This window comes from Juglans regia, chromosome 2 (genome assembly GCF_001411555.2).
Source record: "Juglans regia cultivar Chandler chromosome 2, Walnut 2.0, whole genome shotgun sequence".
In the NCBI taxonomy this organism is placed as follows: Eukaryota; Viridiplantae; Streptophyta; class Magnoliopsida; order Fagales; family Juglandaceae; genus Juglans; species Juglans regia.
The window spans coordinates 3,665,702-3,686,273 of NC_049902.1; the positions used below are offsets into that span (position 1 = coordinate 3,665,702).

Sequence of the window (20,572 nt, forward strand, 5' to 3'; positions counted from 1 at the left end):
AACTCTATCAGAACCCTCTAGTTACGAACCTACACTATCATTTTCCACTTCCTTTTCGTTCTCTTGCAACGGTTAAACACCTCTGTTATTTACTTCTTCTTTATATTTAGTGGGTTTCCGTGTGTTCAATCTCATGGGTCCTCTCCCTCGTGTTATTGACTGTTTACTTTTCTGGATTCGAAGCTCATTTTAGTGGTTTCCGCTAGATTTAAGATCTGGGTTTTGTGGAGCTCCTTTATAGTAACTTGTGCTTGTAAGTTCTCTGTTCTTTAGAGAGTTTTGTAGAGAGAGAAAGTTCGAGTAAGAAAGAGATCAATGGCAGGAGGAGGAGGAGGAGGAGGTGGTGGGGGTGGAAAAGCAGAGGAGCCACAGCCACACCCACCGAAGGATCAGCTACCCAACATCTACTACTGCATTACCAGTCCACCTCCATGGCGTGAGTCTCTCTTTCTCTCTCTCTCTTTGACATCCACACACGAGTTCCTTTTTCTTTCTGGGTTCATACTTTCTAACTTGGATTCTGAATTACTGTTTCATTTTTGGAAGTTAAGTGTTAGATTAGTCATGGTGGGTTGTAGTTTCTAAATCTGATTCTTCTGAATCTATCTGGTATATCCAAAGTAGGCTTTGTTATAAGTTAGTCTGATTACAGATACGCCATCTCTATGCTTAACCGTTCAAAAGTATCTTTTCTGAGTTCTCTCTTTTTCTCTGGCCGATACACCCTCTTTTCAAAAAAGTATTGTTCCATTAATTTTAAATAAACCTCATCCTTGCACTGAAAAATTCTGATTCTGTTTCCCCCCCACCCCCAGCCCCACCCCCACCCCCGCCTTTTGACGAACTGCTTTCCGCTGAACTTGTGTACTTTTTATTTGCTGGGAAGTTTTTACTGATTTATTTATTTTTTAATTGTTGGTGCTTTTCTGTACTGTTACGGGATCTTGTATTTGGCTTTCAGTCACTAGATTGCATGCTGTATGCCTAATTCTGAGTTGGTTGCAGCCATTTTAGTTCCATTTCGTTTACTTATAAAAAAACTATCCTGTTAAGAGTTTTTCTCTAGTTTTTATGTTCGGATTTTTCACTTATTTAAAAAAAAAAAAAAAAAAAGTTCGGATTTTTCTTTCTTTCTTTTTCTCTGGTTCATTAGACTACGGTTTACACGGTTCAATGCAAGAATGCCTCTTTCTGACCATTTGGGGATGGCTATCCTAATCTGCGTTTTGCCATTTTCATCTACTTAAAAAAGTTATTTCAAATACGTTGTCACAGTTCAGAGATTGGATAATTTCTTATTTTCAAATTACATCAGTACCTCTAGTTCCAAAGTTTCTCCATTGCTTTCAACTGCAAACCATTAAAGGCTTTACTAATATGGGAAATGATGCAGCTGAAGCTATCCTTCTTGGGTTTCAACACTATCTTGTGATGCTTGGCACTACGGTTCTTATCCCCACTGCTCTGGTTCCCCAAATGGGAGGTGGAAATGTAAGCCTCCAAAAAACATTTGAAAAATTGTTGATTTCAATTAAATATTGGTACTTTTATTCTAGGTTTCTCAAATAATTGTGACACGCCCTTATTGTAGGAGGAGAAGGCAAAGGTGATCCAAACCCTACTCTTTGTTGCTGGTTTGAACACGTTGCTGCAGTCATTATTTGGGAGTCGGCTGCCTGCGGTCATTGGAGGGTCATATACCTTTGTCCCGACCACAATTTCTATCATCCTTTCTGGTCGATTCAGCAATGTTGCAGACCCTATAGAGGTTTTGTGATCTCAAACCCATCCCATAATAGTTGATGGTCTTTTTATAAGTTGCTGAATTGCTTGTTAATATAGCGTACATGATTAGTGCAAGTGTGGTACATGACTAGTATGCAGCACATGAAATTGCTAGAAATAATTGTCTTTATTTCCCCTAAATTGGATAGGCGTACAATCACTGCCAGAAATCTATATGGTGAAAAGATTCTTATTGTAATTGGCTGAAATGTAAAGAGGAAGAGGGATGTCATGCATTCGAGCATATTTACATATTAAATAGTTTAAATGTTCTAATTATAATCCGTTTGGAAAAGTAAAGAGGAAGATAAAAATCATGCAGTCAGACATGGAATAAATCTTTTTGATGTTGCACTAGCTTAGTTGTAACCATGTCACCTTAACTCTCCTTGCCCATACAGAAATTTAAGAGGATAATGCGAGCAATCCAGGGTGCTCTTATTGTTGCTTCTACTCTTCAGATTGTCCTAGGCTTCAGTGGCCTGTGGCGCAATGTTACAAGGTTAGTTCAAAGCCTACACAATTACATTATTTGAAAAAAATCCTTAGACATTGTGTATGATTTTAGTTGGCTAGATTCTGTTTGGTTGGACATTGTGTAAAGTGCAACCACTTATAAAAAAAAAAAAAAAAAAAAATGCAAGTATATGTTATGTTTCATGCATTGATTTTTATGGTTAATATTAATTGCACTTCAGTTCTCTGAATCAAACCGATCTCTGGAACAGAGATTTATTTATCTTGTCAGCTTCACACAGATGCACTTAAAACATTTTCTCCAAAGGAGTCTGCTCAAGCCAGATAACTGAATACTCGGTTGTGACTATGTTCTTACTGCAATCTGTAAAGTTATTTTGTTTGACATATCTGTTCTTCAGGTTCTTAAGTCCACTTTCAGCTGTTCCTTTGGTAGCATTAGTTGGATTTGGGCTTTTCGAGTTAGGTTTTCCTGGGGTAAGTTTGCTTTTGCTGCAATGTGCACTCACGAATACGCTAGATTGTGAGTTACTCTTGGATGCTGACTCTTGTCATGAATCTCTAGGTTGCAAAATGTGTGGAGATTGGGCTGCCAGAGCTTATTATATTAGTTTTTATTTCACAGGTACTGATCTCATACATTTCAGACACTCAGTTCTCATGGTTTTAAATTTCTTATGTATTTTGATCTCTTGCATTTCTGTGAATTTTGTCTGGAACCTTCAGAGTAATGGTTATTGTTATTTTAATGCCTTTTTATGCAGTACATGCCCCATTTGCTACATTCTGGAAGACACTTCTATGACCGGTTTGCGGTCATTTTCTCCGTGGTGATTGTTTGGATCTATGCTCACCTACTCACTGTAGGTGGGGCGTATAATGGTGCAGCACCAAAAACACAAGCAAGCTGTCGTACTGATCGTGCTGGACTTATAAGTGGTGCTCCATGGTAAGGGGATTGTTTCATTAAAGAAATTGCTCGTTTAAGAATCTATTCTGTGAAAACTGATAGTTTGATTATTGAATCATGAAGTATGAGGCCTTGACATTTGGCTCTATGTGATGGATCTATTTAATGGTTCATGGAAATCCCTTATCTCAAGCTGGTTATAGATCTTAGTCCTCTATTTTCACAACTTTCAATTTGTTCGATGAAGTATGCACCAAAACTCTTTCAATTAAACTTAGTTGTTCAATTGTTACTCTCTGGTGCTTGTAGGAAACGGGTTCGGTAATTTCTTTTATTCGTAAACCAAAGCTAAATTTTGGGCATTTGTTACATGGACTATGAGGAGAAATTCCTCCTTTTTCATTTGGTGGTGGGGGGGTCATTTGAGTTTCTGCATAGATGATTTGTTCAAAACGGTTGCTGTGTTCAAACAAATAGCCAAACATTGTTTTTCTGCATTGTAAACTGTGAACTATCTTCCAGAAGTACTTTTAGAAAATTATGGCTTAAGTTACCAACCCCTATTAGTTTTTAGAAAAATTCATAGAGCTGAAACCAATTAGTTGGTATACAATTAATTTCAGTTTAGTTATTATCTTTAACTTGTATTGCTGGACGCAAAGTTATTGAATTGAACTGTAATCTAGCATATAGGTGGTATTTATTTAATTATCTTTTGATTACAACCTCAGGATTGCTTTACAAACATAAATTAGTGTTTCCATTTGATGGACTCAATTTTGGAGTTTGGGTTTGCAGGATACGAGTTCCATATCCCTTTCAATGGGGAACTCCTTCCTTTGATGCTGGTGAAGCCTTTGCCATGATGATGGCTTCTTTTGTTGCTCTTGTAGAGGTGTGCTTTCTTTCTTTTTATTCTTCTTCTTTAGAGTGCTTCAAACTTGGTACCAAAATGCATAATAGGTTTTTTTTTGTTTTTTTTCCTTGCACTTATTGTATTTGTACTCTTGCAATTATTTCTTTTGCCTTTCATTTGAACTCGTTTATGAAAGACTATATATTCCTCATCAGTCGGGATCCATGATATCTTTAAATTGAATATTAACCTTTTAACCTTAAATCAAGCATTACAATGTTGCAGAGTCAGAAATTCTTATTGCACACTAATATTTCATTATCTACCAATCAAGAAAAATATTGCATCACCTGAACATCATTATCTCTAATGATGTTTGTGTTATTTGATCTCTTGAGGTTTAGTCATTTCTGATATATGTCGGTTGATTTGAGCAGTCCACCGGTGCTTTCATTGCGGTATCAAGGTTTGGAAGTGCGACTATGTTGCCACCTTCCATTCTCAGCCGTGGAGTTGGTTGGCAGGTAATTAGAAAGGATTGTCCCTTATATTTTGTGTCATTTGACATGCTTGAAAATGCAAAATCCCCCACCCAGCAGACGATTCCTGATCTCACACGGGCATATCACATGCACATAAAGAAGAAACAGAATTGCAAATTCTCTACTGGTGTAAAAAAAAATATAATCATTTATAAGGAGAACAAGAGACAAAACAGGAAATTGCACTAGGCATTTTGCTTTAAAGAATGTATGCCAATGTAATCATAAAAAAAAAGATGCATGTTAATGCTTCCCCTTCATCCACTATATGGGGTTGGTTGCTGAAGGCTACAATTAATTCTGGTACTTGGGCTATGTGACTTTTCTATTAGCATAATACTCCTCTAGGTCAAACAAAATGGCCAAATACCATTCTGCAAGTTTCCTAAGGTTTGGTTTCAAGTGAAAATGGGAATCTTATCGTGTGTTAATTGTTTTTGCTCTCAGGGAGTTGGCATCCTAATTTCTGGGTTGTTTGGAACTGTGAATGGGTCCTCAGTATCTGTGTAAGACTCGAAATAGGGAGCATCTATGCTATTGACTATTCTATTCTAATCTAGTGAAAGCAAGATCTGAAAACTTTGCTTGGCTTATGTACAGAGAGAACGCTGGTCTTTTGGCCTTGACTCGTGTGGGTAGCCGAAGGGTTGTGCAAATAGCTGCTGGATTCATGATTTTCTTTTCCATTCTTGGTAAGTTGTTGATGTACAAGATAGTCTAAAATGTATGAAAATTGAAAATAATTTTTCAATTAGCGTCTTTCCAAAAATTTTGCACCTGTTAACCTGTCAACTTCTCATTGGACAGGGAAATTTGGAGCAGTCTTTGCTTCAATCCCAGGACCCATTGTTGCTGCCCTGTACTGCCTTTTCTTTGCTTACGTGGGTATGTCTCCCTAATTTAAGAGGTTAACAATCAGAGATGCTGACACCTGATTTATTATCATCATTCTTAGTTATGCTTCTCGTGCATCTGCAGGTGCGGGGGGCCTTAGCTTTCTTCAGTTCTGCAACCTAAACAGCTTCAGAACAAAGTTCATCTTGGGTTTCTCTGTCTTCATGGGCTTGTCTGTGCCACAGTACTTCAATGAGTACACTGCCGTCAATGGCTATGGTCCAGTCCACACAGGCGCAAGATGGGTATGGATGACATATGTCAACCCTGAATCCATCCTGATCTAGCTAGCTTTTCTTAAAATCAAGTCATAGGTTTTGAGCTCCACTAACGAGCATTTTCCTTGTATTGGCAGTTCAACGATATTGTAAATGTCCCTCTATCATCAGAAGCTTTCGTTGCGGCCTGCTTGGCATATTTCCTAGACAACACTCTGCATCGGAAGGATAGCGGAATCAGGAAAGACAGAGGTAAACATTGGTGGGACAAGTTCAGAACCTACAAGAGTGATCCAAGGACCGATGAGTTTTATTCGCTACCCTTCAATCTGAACAAGTATTTCCCATCTGTGTGAGACAAGCATCGCTAAGTTATAAGATCTTCTTATCAGAAATTACTCTATTGAAAGTTCTCTAAAGCACTTTGTCGGTTCAGTGATCATGTTATAAATTGTTGTTATTTCCATTACCTGTGAATCTTGTTACATGCTACAGCAGTATAAGATAGTGTTTTCCTTTATAGGATGCCTTAGAACATTTATTTGATCGTTCTCTTTTCTGTAAATCCAATGGCAGAACCAACCAGGTTTGAACTAGTTATGAAGCAGTTTTATTTCTCTCCATTCCTCTATACTCTCTCCTGATTTTCTTTTACAATCATCAGTTACTCTCTGCCTAGCAGTTAAAAAATATTTGATTTTGAATCATATTTCAGCTGCATGATTTGAAAGCCGCCGCCGCCTGAAAATTATGTTCATGTGTCCTTGCATTGTTCTTGTAAAATGCTTTAAAATGGGTTAATCTTGTGTCATGGGTCAAGTTTATTAACTTTAGAGATCCGAATACTTTTATCTATATATAAAAAAAAAAAAAAAAAAAACTAATAAGCATAATGGATGAAGATGACAGCCGTGGTTGCAAATAGATCATTATGATTCTCAGAGTTTTAATATTTATCATTATTTATGTTATTGTGTCACGCTTTTTTAAAGTTAAAAATGGCGATGTGACCAAATTGAAGTAGTGAGATATAGAGGATGAACACGAATCTTCAGAGCTGTATGACGACACTCTGGTGTGGCTACAATTATGCAGCGTGTCAGGTTTGAGAATAGAATTGGTATTATTTGGCATGCCATTTCTCAACAAATCAGAGAACAGGGGAGTACCCTACAATTGATGAGAGTCACTTCTCATTTAAATATGGTGAGAGAGTCCTCCTAATCTGCATGAATTGTGACAGATCAACTACCTCCTCCCTTACCTTTTTAAAGTCCAATCGACCCAATGACAAGAGAATTGTGATGCAGCAGCCAAGGGGGACATTTCTATGCCTGGAGGCTTGAATAACCATATTAAAGCTTTTTTTTTTGCTTTATTTTAAATGGTTGAAATGAGTACGTGGAAACAAACTATACAATCCACAAGAACTTGACCACCCTACTTTAACAATTGTCTCATTACGATAGATTCTCCTAATTATTGGGACCTTTCATTCAAAGAAAGAAAGGTCTCTCTATGGACCATAAGCACAGAAAAATGTTCTGAAGTTGAGTAATGTGTCTTGAAAAATATAAGGAGTAATTTTTAAAAAGAAATGCTGTTTTTCATTTTGAAATTTATCTTTTCCAATCACATCCGTTAATTTGCCACATTTTAAGTAATTTTTTTATTTAATTGATTGACTTATAAAACTATTTAAAATGTATCATATCAATTGCTGAAACAATTTAAAATTTGTAAAAACGCCCCAATCCTGATAAAGATGGGATTTTTTTTTTTATCCCTTGTTGATTGAAAGCTGAATCAACTTGCATGTTTAGAGTAATTTCTAATGGCCAATAGAATTATCTGCAGTCATAGGTTTTTAAGTCCATTTTGAGTAAACATGAATCTACTATATAAGTTTGCTTGTCTTGTAAACACTGTTTCTCCTTGCTGAGAAGGACCCCAATGGTATTGACTATTCAAGTGGCTAGAAAAGTGGTAAACAAGAAGTTGATTAGAATAGCTGAAGCCGATGCTGCTTCTGCAACTGGTGGTATGGTGAAAATCTTTTCTGTGTCCCATTTTAGAAATGTTAAAAGGATAATACTAACTTATTGAAAAATCTATCTATCCTCCTTTTCTACCTTCCCAGAAAATAAGCTCAGTGCTCAACCATTTTGTTAGCAGAACTTCTGGATAGTTTATTTAACTATCCACTAATTAGATGGTTAGTACAGGTCAAATGATCAAAGAATGCTCATGGAAGAGCAAACAACATAATTATTATAGTTGTCATTACTTGCTATAATCATGTCAAAACATGATAGTTTTTTAGTGAGATGTTAACCACCAGATTGATTGCTGTTCTCCAAGTTAAGATGAATCTGAACCTAAATTTGAAACTCTAATCTGACAAAACATTCTGTTATTTGTTTGCATCTGTGTTTGTTTTTTCTCCAAGGACCCAAGCACAAATATATATATATATATATATATATAAATGATTCACTGGGCTAACTTCTTGGCTTGTATCAAGTTTTCTAAGTACATAAAGGTGAAAGAGACAAAAATAATCTACTCACAACAATAGTCTCTCCATGCTGTTTGGTGAGGAAGTTCTGATCAGAATGTTAAATGCCAAAGTAATGACAATGGGACCCACAAATGTTGCACCCAACTAATTCAATTCATGAAAAGGAGGAGGAACTAAATGCTACCCACTAGTTTTATACCCAAATCAAAGCACAAATAATGGAAAGGTTGAACTTTTCTTATAAAATATATGGCTGTGGAGATGCTGTGCAAAAGAAGGTTAAGATCTTTCTTGAAATATTTAATGTCTGTAGCCCACCACCTTCAGTAACATTTTGGGTATGGAAAAAGTGCATCATTTAAGGTTGGAACTTGGAAGCCCTTTCACATGGCTAGTAGATACACTTGAGTATTAACAAATGCTTTCTGGGATTTTGGCTGATCAAATTGGGTTAGCATTTAGTGGACAAAAGTGTTCTATTTTCTGTGCTCTTATTATTGATTTTCCCTACTTTTCTCTCATGAAACTACTCAAATCTCATTAATTAGGGATTACTTCTTAAAGACTCTAATGTCCGGAAGCTCCTAATATGACTAGCCTTCAATATAAGAGTCGTACTACACATAAGTCTTACACTCCTACACACCACTTAAAAATATGTAATTTTATTTTTTTATCTTCATATTTCATAGTTCATATTTCGTAAAATCACATATTTTTAAATAATGTACAGAAATATAAGACTTATATCTAAAATTTTTCTCAATATAACAACTTCTCTTTTCTCTCAAAATAAGATTAATCAAAGATTTCAGCTTTGTACATTATGAGATTCAAAGATCTACAAGAGTCAAAGTTGATTGATCTTGAATAATTACTGTTGTTGTCTTCCAGTTGAAGCAGAATCAATCCATCTCTCTGTTTCCAAGATAGATGTCGAAACTTTCCATGCTCACTGGATTTGGTTGCTTACAACTCTTACTTTATGCTGGTAACCACTTCAAAATGACTTCTTGCAGCTTAGGGGAAAAAGAAATTAAAGCCTGACAAATCTTTCAAGATATTGAAAAGTACAATTTGGCATGTGGTTAGATTGATTTCACATGGGCCAAGGATTTGCTGGCCATTCTATTGTTAAATCTAGCAGGTCCTTTTGTTTCAGAAGATAGAGTAAAATAATCAACCATAATAATAATAATAATAAAAAGTAAAATAAAAAGGTTTAATTAGGGAGATCAAATTCAAAATAAATAAAATATAAAGGGGGAAGATATTATTTCAGAAATTTATGATTTCATTTATTTATTTTTTGATACAACCTAAGATCTTAAGTTAGTGTGATTGGACATGTGGTGTGACACAGATAAAAGTGGGACCAAATAATAAAATGTCAAAAGAGCTTAGTAAGAAAATTCAAAGTCAGAAAATGGGACAGTGGATGTGGTGGCTCCACCACTTGATCTGGTATCAATTTGTGTGTTCTCAGTTTGAACCACTTAATATGGAACTTCTGTATTGGGGAGGGATGAGATTATAGGAATTTAAAGAGTTGGGGGGACCATAACTAAATTAAGTTAGTTTTTGGAAAAGCCATCTATATATAATTTATAGAGAAATGATTTAACTATAAAATTTTTTTATAAAAATAAACTCACAAACTGACGTGATTTGATATAATGCGTGTTAGATTATAAAATAAACATGAATCCACGTTAAATTATAAGTTTATTTTTATAAAATATTTGGGTGACTGTAAACTATTTGAATTTATGTATGCACATCGATACTTTTTTTTTTTTTTTTCCTGAGCAAAATAGTGCTCCTCTGACTGAATTATTTTAATTTTTGGGATTGTATTAAATATCTTCCAATGTTGTTGACTCAATATAAAAGCTGATATGATGCCAAAATGGAATTAAATTTTCTTCCCAAATAAATAATATATTTTGCAAGTATAAGTTAGTTAAAATGATAGGATTTTGCCAAGATAGCTCAGTTTTTCAAATGGAAAATTTGGATTCGAAACCGCCCCAACATCCCCTTTATAAAAAAAAATGAAGGATTTTGTCATCCTATCATTTTTAATTGAGATTTACTATTCATCATTCCATCCACCACATTTATTTTTATTTATTTTTAGAATTTTTAAAATTATGTTTGGTTTTATTCCTACTAAACTAATTGAGTTGTTCTACTAATCATCTCTCTACCGCATAATTGTTAAGGGAAAATTAAAAAAAGATAAAAAAATTATGTATAGTGTGTGATGTAAGGATAATGAGTAGAATTATTCTTTTAATATTCTCATCTCTTTCTTTATAATTTTTTTTATACAAAAAGGTTACAATGTAAGATTTGTTTTCACATATGAGATATGATTAGTTGAGATAAAAGTTGAAGGTTGAATAAAATATTGTTAGAATATATTTTTTTAATATTATTTTTATTTTAAAATTTGAAAAAGTTGAATTGTTTATTTTATTTTGTATGAAAATTTAAAAAAATAGTAATAATTTTTTTGTGAAAGTGAACAAGGCAGAACAACTTTCTATCAGGTTTTAATCAGAAAACATTACTCTATTTAGTGGCAGAACAAACAATTTTTTTTAGGAGGGCTAATTTTTCTATCGCGTAACACATTTATGTAAAATAAAAAAGAGGTTAAAAATTCAGAAAATATAACTAACTATATATAAATTTAGATCTCGATAATTTGCTACATACGCATAAAAATAAAATTCTAAAAACACAACTTAATATACATTTTAGATTTATGATGATAATATTTTTGTGAATAATATTTATCTATTATTATTTTTGTAATGAAATTTTTAAAATTTATTTTTTTCATAAAATCTATCAAGTCGTCTTTAAGGAGGCAATCTTTCTATTAGTTGTGTCTTAATGCCACAATCAATCCATCCATTTGTTGGATCAAATTAAATTGCTTTTTGCAATCTGTTCCTTGGCTTTAAGGCAAGAACATGGGCTTGAATCTATGGTTGATTGTCCATTTCTTTATTTTTTTACCCCCATTTCCCTTCAAGACTTGCAAAGAAATTTTTGTACATCACAACCCATCCCATCCCAGCGCATTCTTTTATAAGTTAAGGCCTTTGTATTCCACATTGCTTATATATAATTTAAGTTTTAAAAATAAAAATTGTAAATTTTATAAATAAAATCTTCTTTTTATTCACATGAATCACATCTCTAATTTAATTTAATAGTTTTTTTTTTTTATTAAAAAAGAAGAGGCTTTTGCATTTGCTAGGGGTGGCAATATGTCATGAATTGTTGACTCAACACGAACACGACACGATAATAACAGATTTGGATTTAGTCAGATTAAAATGAGTTGATCCGTTAAGACACGATTGTTAACGGGTCAACCCGTTAAGAAAGTTAAAGTTATAATTGTAGCTTTTTACCTAAAAGTAAAATTATTAGGATTTTAGTTTCGATATTTTTATTGTTTGGATTGTAATTTTAGATTTGTAGTTAGTTTTTTTAATTTTTTTTATAGATATTGTGATTTTAAAATATATATAAAATTATGTTAAACTTAATTAGGTCAAACGAGTTAATTTCGAGTCTGTTTAACCCTTTTACATAAACGAGTTGAAACGGATTGAGTCGTGTCGTGTTAACATATTTCGTAGTATTCACTAACGAGTCAAAACAGATTAACATGATACGATCCGTTATGTTAATAAATTATATTAAAATTTGAGATTTTGACACAATAAATTTAACAAATATTGTTTCGAATTGTACCATACAATATAATATAGAGAAATGCTAGAGAGCATCCACTATAGTGGTGCACACAATGCACATACTACGTGGATGCCTCTCATCCACTTGTTTTTTTTTTTCTTCCTTCAAACGCAGCGGCTTCTCTCTCTCTCTCTCATCTCTCTCTCACCAGCATCTCTCTCTCATCAACTCTCTCTCATCATCTCCGCTCTCTCTCTCTCTCTCTCTCCTATCTGTTCATCTCGATCTCTCTCATCATCTCCGCTCTCTCTCTCATCTCTGCTCTCTCTCTCTCTCTCCCCTCTCTGCTCTCTCTCTCATCTCTGATCTCTCTCTCATTTCCTCTCTCTCATCAGCTCTCTCTCTCATTCATCTCTAATTTTAAATTTAAAAAATGTGTAGTATAGATTTTGACACATAATATATACAAAAATAACTGCTATAAATAGAAGCTTCTCCCAATAATATTTCTATAATATAAATGCCATTTGCCATTTGGACCCCAAAAGGAATTCACACGCGACACGCACTCATTACGTGTCGAGGGAAGCTCTTCGTATGTATGCATGCATTGGGCCCCACCCCTAACCATAATACCCAATGCCACTCTCTCACGTTTATTTCTTCCTTTCTTTCCCTTTCTCTGCACACAAATTTCATGCTTTCTTCTCTTTCTCTGCTCCTTGTGGTTGGTTTGGTCATTCGGTGAGGCTTATCAAACGTCTCTGCACTTTGCCTTTTACCACTCTTTCACGCGCCCTCAATTATTTATTTATTTTTTCTTCTTCTTCCACCTACTTCCTTATTTACTTCTACGTTGGCTTTTTTTTTTTTTTTTTTTAAATCTGTTTAAAATGAATGGATTTAAAACTTTTTCTTGTTTACTTATACAATTTTTTTTTTAAATAATAATTTTACATATAATTATAAAGTATATAAATACTGTATAATTACTTTAAAAAAGAATGGGTTTTACTATTAAATAATTAATTTTTTTATATAAATTCTATATTTTATTTATTTATTTTAAATAATTACGCAATGATAATAATTATAAATATCTTTAAAAAAAAAAATTGTTTCCCATGTTTGCAATCTGATGACGTGGCAGTCTCGCAGGCTGGATGGAACGGAACAGCGTTACAGAAGGGTGATTGATAGAACAAAAGAATGTAAAAACGTATACGAAATTTGGAAGGGCAGAGACGATGATCATCACTTCTGGCCCCACTTCCTTTTGTCTCTTCAGCCCACTAACCAAAGCTCACCACATCATCTCACGTGGGACCAACACGTCTCACTCTCTATATAGCTTAATCCCCAAACTACCCCTCCTTACCATACTGTTTGTTTGTTTAACCGTGATTAGCACAAATTATTAATGTTTTTTTATTTTTGGGATCAGGTTGCAATTGGCTTAGAAGTTGCAGCTTAAAAAGGCCTGGACTTTAGAATCTAGATGTCATCTGGACATTTTACCCATATAGCAAAGCTTGGTGGGTAGTGGCTATAAAGAAGGGCAGTGCATATCTCATCTTCTTCCTTGTTTTCTCAGAGGTATCTTCTTCTTCTTCTTTTAGAGAGAGAGAGAGAGAGAGAGAGAGATGGGGAATTGTCAAGCCATTGATGCAGCAACATTAGTGGTACAACATCCAAGTGGGAAAATGGACAAATATTATTGGCCTGTGAGTGCTAATGAGATCATGAAGATGAATCCGGGTCACTATGTTGCTCTTCTCATCTCCACCACCTTATGTCCTTCTAATAATGACAAGGAAGAATGCCAGGTTAAGAATAATGACAACAACCACAACAGCAAAAACCAGCAGGTTCGTTTGACTAGGATTAAGCTTCTCCGGCCGACAGACACTCTTGTTCTTGGCCAAGTTTATAGACTCATCACCACTCAAGGTTTGTTTTAGTTTTTTTTTTTTTTTTATTATTTGTTGGGGAGAGATTTTTGAGGTCTGTGCTTAGTTTAGTGCTTAATCTGACATGGAAATCCAATTTTCTTTGTGGGTTTCAGAGGTCATGAAAGGTTTGCGGGCAAAGAAGCAGGCAAAGATGAAGAAAAACTATTCAGAATCAGCAGAGAAGCCAGAGAGGGTGGTGAAAGAGAAGCCGGATTCACGACCAGACACAGCAGCAGCTAGAACATCTGAACTGGTGAAGGACAACCATGTAAAACTTCATTAAACAGAAATTTTTTTTTTTTTTTTTTCAGAATAATCTCTGTACAATTTTTGTTTAGTTTTTTTAGATTTTATTTTTCCCTTTTAAAGACAAGTTGAAGCAGAGATACCTGATCAGATCCTTCGAGTCAGCTTTGGTTCTGATTGTTAAGTATCTTAACTTATTTTATGGTTTAATTAAAGTTCTTGAGTACAATGTCACCCAGACAACTTACATTAAACTAATCATATTATATTTACTGACTAATTTAAAAGATTAGGAACTCTTGGAACTGGATGAGTATATAAATATGATATGCTTGAGCTCCCTTACAGAGGCTAGCTAGATGATTATTGGCTATAATTTCGTAAATATGTTCATTAATTATTATGAGTACACATCAGGTGACAACACATGAGAGACAACGATCGAGGACAGCAGCATCAAATACCTCTGCAACAGCCAGGCCAAGAACATGGCAACCATCTTTACAAAGCATCTCAGAGGCTGCAAGTTGACCATGCTTTTAACATGTTAAGGAGAGAAGAGCAGTGGGGTTACTGCATGACAACTAAAACCTCTGACAAATAATTTTGGGGGTATTCTGGGAGGCCAATTGTGATCTTGAGAGATCAAAGACTTCTTTTTTGAATTGTTGATCTGGGTAATGTAATGCATAGCTGTGTATAGCAAAGGGGCACATATCCAACATTAGTGTAATTGAGTGCTTTTCTGAAATGAGATTAGACTCCATGTTATAGATAATTGCTCTAGTGCAACACTTGATATATATATATATATATATATATATATATATATATATATATTAAAGAAGGCCAGAATTTAGAAGAAAAAAAAAACAAGAAGAAATCATTTTTAGTAAGCTGAATCCACTATGATGGTTAAACTAAAATCTTCTGAAGAGGGTAAAAGCAGCAGATATTAAGCGTTGTTTCTGCTATGGTCCTTTTAAATGTCATGTCTGGCTAACTATCTCCATCATTTGGGCAGCCATGCATCCTAAGAACAGAAAACAGTTGAGAGACAAATAGTTTTAGAGTTGCAGAAAGTTCAGCTTTTCGATACCAGCGTACAATAATTCTGATATATAGAATCGAGCGAAGAACAAACAGATAACTGATAATATGAGGACCAAAAGTTCTAATCATTGCTTTGGAAGTCTAACTGGATATAAATTGGAAACAGGACAGCTGAAGACAACTGATTTTCACCAAATTCTCTTCTCATTTATGACAAAATAGATTCTGTAGTTGTGTGCCTGAAAGAATTATCAACAATATGTCCGTGTTTATGTATATTAGACGTTGGCTGAGCAATACATATATATATATATGTCCTTTTAAAGTTGATCTTCTTCTATGAAGACCAAGTATAAATTATAGGCATTGTAAAGTGATCAAAATATTAATACATACCCAATAGACCCTTTAAGCCTACCAGCCGAATGTCAGTAATTGTCACTCATTCTGGTTAACCAAGAAAAGTTAAAAAGATTGGTAAACTCTATACATACTTGCACATTTTCATTTTCATTCTCATGTTATCTCATAAACTACAATGCAAGAAGATTAATTGCAGTAGTTTTTCTGCAAATGCTCATCCTCTAAGCGCCTAGTCCAAAAAGGCAAAGGAAAAACAAGTTCTGCATGCGCGCAGCTCTCGGCAACATAACTAGAACACGCTAAGATACAAAAGAGCTTTATAAGAAGAAAACATCAGCATCTGACTTGAGAAGTTTCTTCCTTGGCAGAAACAGTAAGCTTTACGTAATACCTGCCATAATCATGACTGTCCATTTTTGACCTAGAGAGAGCTAGCCATCAAATTGTCATTTTTTTAGTGCACGAGAAGAAGCGAATCTTCCTCACTACCCTTTGCATGATTAATAATTTCTCTTTGGAGCGTAGAGCATGACACGCCAAATCTAGTAAAGCAAAAGATGGCCTTTTTTTTTTTTCCCTTCTTTTCTTTCCGACTTTCCCTTCTTTACACTTGGAGATATTGCTACAATTTGAGTAGGACAATTGAATCCAGCTTGCGTTTTTGTTTTGAGTTAGAATCCAGGTGCATTGCACTCCTTCAAATCCTGTAAAGTTCATAGAATTCCTTCCGTGCGGGCCATCAAATTCTAGCCTTTGTTTAGCAAATACGTACATAGCATCATACAAAGAAACTTGGCTCTATTTTGAACAATCAAAGAAAATGCCATCAGATTCTTTAAGTTGTGGAGAAGCATCTTCTTTTGATAAAATTGTTTTAAGTAAAACAAATCTTAATACAGCGCAAATAATAGCTCATTTTTTCATCACAAACAGTATCTTTTCAAATCCGCTTTGGTATGTAAATTGTCTCTACACAGCAGTTTGGATACGATCGTATTGTTTGAAAGCAACTTTCTACTGCATGTGTTGCTGACAGTGGACGAAAGATAACTATCAATAGTCATCACAAGAGCATATTCCGTCTAAAAAGGTGCAGAGTGCATATTCTATTGCATGTGTTGCTGACTTTCAAAGTTTTATTTATTTTTTCCTGGGCAGCCATTACTTTTAACTTGGGAGATGGCTTTCGAAGTTGAATGTGTTAGACTTAAATAAAATTCTCTAATGCGAAATAACACTTTAGAAATGAGAATTAAAGGGTTTAACGCCAAGAAATCTTACCTCCAGCCATTGATGTAATTCACTGTAAAAGTTTCGGTTCTCACTGTGTTTGGCTCTTCCAAACTCTTCTATACTCTATTTAGATGGTGTATTACCGAAGGGAATTGAGTCAGTGAGTTTGGGGACCAAACACATGTATTTATAGCCGAAATTCCCATCAAATTTCGGTGATTACGTGTCCCACGTGATCCTATTTTCATGGGATCAATTTAAATCGATAGAGGAGTGTTGGACCACTTAAAGGACTTTTAAGATGATAGACTCCCACTCACGAACGTCTTCATGAGCAAGAATCGGTCAATTTATTCACTTGCATGAGAATCGGTCAACATAATGACAATCAGAGCACTAGTTGTAACGCCCCAATAGAAGACCCAAATCATATGGCCTATACTCCAAAAGGACTAGTCAATGATACAATTAGAGCCCCATTGGAACCTTATAAAGAGCAAGAACTTCTTCTTCCCAAGCAATGTGGGATCCCATACACCACCTACCCTTATCCATATCATATGGGGGTATCACAATCTACCCCCCTTAAACTCCCGACGTCCTCGTCGGGCCTGTCCATTATAGGTGGCACGGCTCAAGTCCCACATTTCTGGTTGGGATAGGCTCTGATACCATTTGTAACGCCCCAATAAAAGACCCAAACCACATGGCCTATACTCCAAAAGGACTAGTCAATGATACAATTAGAGCCCCATTGGAACCTTATAAAGAGCAAGAACTTCTCATTCCCAAGCAATGTGAGATCCCATACACCACCTACCTTTATCCATATCATATGGGGGTATCACACTAGTTCACGCGAATACATTCATGCATTCTATTGAAACTTCCCAGGCATTACCATTTTCCCAAGTACAGCATAAATGGTAAGTACTTTATTGTGATGTGAAAGTTCAGGATGTGCAAGTCATTTGAAAGAAAAAAAGATTCACGTGAAAAAATTTACTTTTTTATACAATCGATTATATATTTTTTTTAAGAGATTACAAGAGGCTTGCACGTCCTAACCACTTCAACTGCAACTAGTAAAGACTCTTCAGCTCCATGTGTCTTTGAAATTGAACAAGGTCATGGAACTGAGCAACAGATCAAGTATCGTAATCAGAGCTCGGCCAGATGACACTATGAAACATATCGTATCTTATCATGTTGTTAGCGTAACTTGTACTTTTGTTATTGTAATCAACATATTCATTGTAATTTGATAAGATCATGTCTTGTACAGAACTCTATGTATATAGACTTACAGTTACTGATACAGTTTTGGTAGTAATCTTGACCAAAACCCTTCTTCAATTTGTTTCTTCAGCCACAAACAAATCTGATCTAAACCCCTGAATAATTTCCATATACCAGCAATTATTGACCCCTGTTAAAGGAATAAAAAGTAAAAGAAACATTCTTCTGTCAATGTATATATTCTCTATTATATTAGTACAACGAGTCTTACATACTTTATATAGGCACCAGGCCATGAGTGTCCAGAGGACAAAGAGGTAATTCTAAGACAAGTTTGTTATAACAGAAAGAAGAGTATTGAAGCTTCTAGAGCTACTGAGTTGGATTATCCAGCTTGGATTTATTTGAGTGTATAGTTTCTTGAGTAAGGTTGATACGCCCTCTCGAGTCCACTGGGGTATCAATCACAGTAAGACTCGATCTTAGACTGAAGAAACGATCAGAAATCAGTGGCTTAGTGAACACATTAGCAAGTTGATCTTCGCTGCTGCAGAATTGAACTTGAAGGAGCTGCTACTCTATCTCGAACAAAGTGAAAATCCACATCCATATGCTTGGTTCTTGAGTGATACACTTGATTGGAGCTTAAGTATGTTGCTCCAAGGTTATCACACCACAGAACAGGTGGTTGAAAAAGTGAGAAACCAAGATCCTTGATCAAGGTTTGTAACCAGATAAGTTCTGCTGTTGTGTTTGCCAAGGATTTGTATTCAGCTTCCGTACTTGAACGAGCATCAGTATGTTGCTTGCGGGAACTCCAAAAAATCAAATGATTGCCCAAAAATATACAGAAACCTCCTGTAGACCTCCTATCATCAGGGCATCCAGCCCACTCTACATCTGAGTATGGATGAAGTGTAAAACCAGTTCTTTTGTTGGAAACAATCCATGATTAATGGTAGATTTGAGATATCTAAGAATTCTTTTTACTGCTGTCCAATGAGTGTTTTTTGGTTCATGCATGAATTGTCAAACTTTGTTAACAACAAATGAAACATCAGGTCGAGTTAGAGAGAGGTACTGAAGACTACCAACAATGCTTCGAAACAAAGTGACATTTTCAAAAGAAGGAGAATCAAATTTAGAGAGTCGAGTTGAAGCAGACATGGGAGAAGAAATTGGATTGGCAGCAAGCAGATTAGTTTTCTTTAACAAATCAAAAATGTATTTTCTTTGTGAAAGAAGTAAACCATCATTGAGATAATTAAGCTCTAAGCCAAGAAAATAAGACAAATGACCCAAATCAGTGACAGGAAAGGCACGACCCAAGGAATCAAGTAGTTGATCAACATCAGAGTTAGAGGATGATGTAATAATCATATTGTCCACATATACAAGAATAAAAATACAGAGATTACTTCTATGCAGAATAAACAATGATGGGTCACCCTTAGAAGCCACAAAACCATAGTTATGGAGCCAGGAACTGAGTTCCGAGAACCAAGCTCTCGGAGCTTGCTTAAGACCATAAATGGCCTTGTTTAATTTGCAGACAAAATCAGGCCGCATAGAATCAATGAATCCTTGCGGTTGTTGTATGAAGACAGTCTCAGTGAGAGTGCCATGAAGAAAAGCATTTTGTATGTCAATTTGCCTAAGATTCCAACCTTTAGAAACAACAAGAGATAAAACTAAACGAATGGTTGAGGGTTTTACCACAGGACTAAAAGTCTCAGTATAATCAATACCGTGCTGTTGGTGGAAACCTTTAGCCACAAGCCTCGCTTTCCTTCGTTCAATAGAGTCATTGGGTCTTAGCTTGGTACGAAATACCCATATGCAACCAACAACATTAGTAATAGAGGAAGGAGGTACAAGGGTCCATGTGTTTGTTTTGACAAGGGCTTCAAATTCTTTGGTCATGGCTAATTTCCATTCAGGAAATTTTGAGGCAACAGTGAAAGAGGTGGGATCATCGGGAGTTATGGCAGTGGAGAGGTAGTAGTGGCGAGTTGAATATGGAACCGTGCCGTCAGTGATGATGCGGGGACGAGAAGAATTCGTATGGGATCGTGTAATTATGGGAGAAAGGGGAGGATTTAAGAAGGGAGGATTTTGAGAAGGTAAGAGGGAAGATTTGGAGAGAGGACTGGATGTAGGGTTTGGTTCAGAGAGATTTGGGGGAGAAATCACAGAGTCCGTAGAAGATGATGAGTCTGAAGTGGGTTCATGGTGGGTATTGAGTGAATTAATGATGGGCTGAGGAGGGAAAGTGTTGATGGGCCTGATTTGTGATGTGGGTCGAGAGTGATTAGAGTGTTGAGGAGAGAGAAAGAAGAGGAGTGGGAGCAGGACCCAGAATGGAGGCGTAGGGGAGGGAAACAGTTTGTGGGTTGGGCTGGGCGTGAGATGGAGTTTTTGTGAGCTAACTGTAAGGAAAGCTTTTTTCATTAAAAACAACATCTCGAGAAATATAAAGGCGGTTGGAATGTTGATCAAGACATTTGTAACATTTGTGAGTTGGACTATATCCAAGAAAAAGACATGATGTAGAGAGTGGGGT

At 35.5% G+C, this 20,572-nt stretch overlaps 2 protein-coding genes across 2 annotated transcripts; both read left to right on the forward strand.

Annotated features, from left to right (window-relative positions):
* Nucleotides 1-6,305, forward strand: LOC108999229 (nucleobase-ascorbate transporter 6). Its single transcript, XM_018976073.2, has 14 exons — nucleotides 1-436; nucleotides 1,394-1,491; nucleotides 1,592-1,768; nucleotides 2,187-2,287; nucleotides 2,664-2,739; nucleotides 2,828-2,887; nucleotides 3,027-3,211; nucleotides 3,971-4,067; nucleotides 4,466-4,552; nucleotides 5,018-5,076; nucleotides 5,171-5,262; nucleotides 5,378-5,455; nucleotides 5,549-5,709; nucleotides 5,820-6,305. The coding sequence occupies exons 1-14, from the start codon at nucleotides 316-318 to the stop codon at nucleotides 6,036-6,038; spliced, it is 1,611 nt and encodes a 536-aa protein (XP_018831618.1). The 5' UTR covers nucleotides 1-315; the 3' UTR covers nucleotides 6,039-6,305.
* Nucleotides 6,306-13,392: 7,087 nt separating this feature from the next.
* LOC108999173 lies at nucleotides 13,393-14,899 on the forward strand. Its single transcript, XM_018975978.2, has 3 exons — nucleotides 13,393-13,873; nucleotides 13,989-14,143; nucleotides 14,539-14,899. The coding sequence occupies exons 1-3, from the start codon at nucleotides 13,567-13,569 to the stop codon at nucleotides 14,650-14,652; spliced, it is 576 nt and encodes a 191-aa protein (XP_018831523.1). The 5' UTR covers nucleotides 13,393-13,566; the 3' UTR covers nucleotides 14,653-14,899.
* Nucleotides 14,900-20,572: the final 5,673 nt, after the last annotated feature.

Coding starts and splice junctions, on each gene's coding strand:
- LOC108999229 (XM_018976073.2), top strand. CDS start 316: ATGGCAGGAGGAGGAGGAGGAGGAGGTGGTGGGGGTGGAAAAGCAGAG. Junction 3,212..3,970: donor CTTATAAGTGGTGCTCCATG/GTAAGGGGATTG, acceptor TTGGGTTTGCAG/GATACGAGTTCCATATCCCT. Junction 5,456..5,548: donor CCTTTTCTTTGCTTACGTGG/GTATGTCTCCCT, acceptor GTGCATCTGCAG/GTGCGGGGGGCCTTAGCTTT.
- LOC108999173 (XM_018975978.2), top strand. CDS start 13,567: ATGGGGAATTGTCAAGCCATTGATGCAGCAACATTAGTGGTACAACAT. Junction 13,874..13,988: donor TAGACTCATCACCACTCAAG/GTTTGTTTTAGT, acceptor TGTGGGTTTCAG/AGGTCATGAAAGGTTTGCGG. Junction 14,144..14,538: donor AACTGGTGAAGGACAACCAT/GTAAAACTTCAT, acceptor AGTACACATCAG/GTGACAACACATGAGAGACA.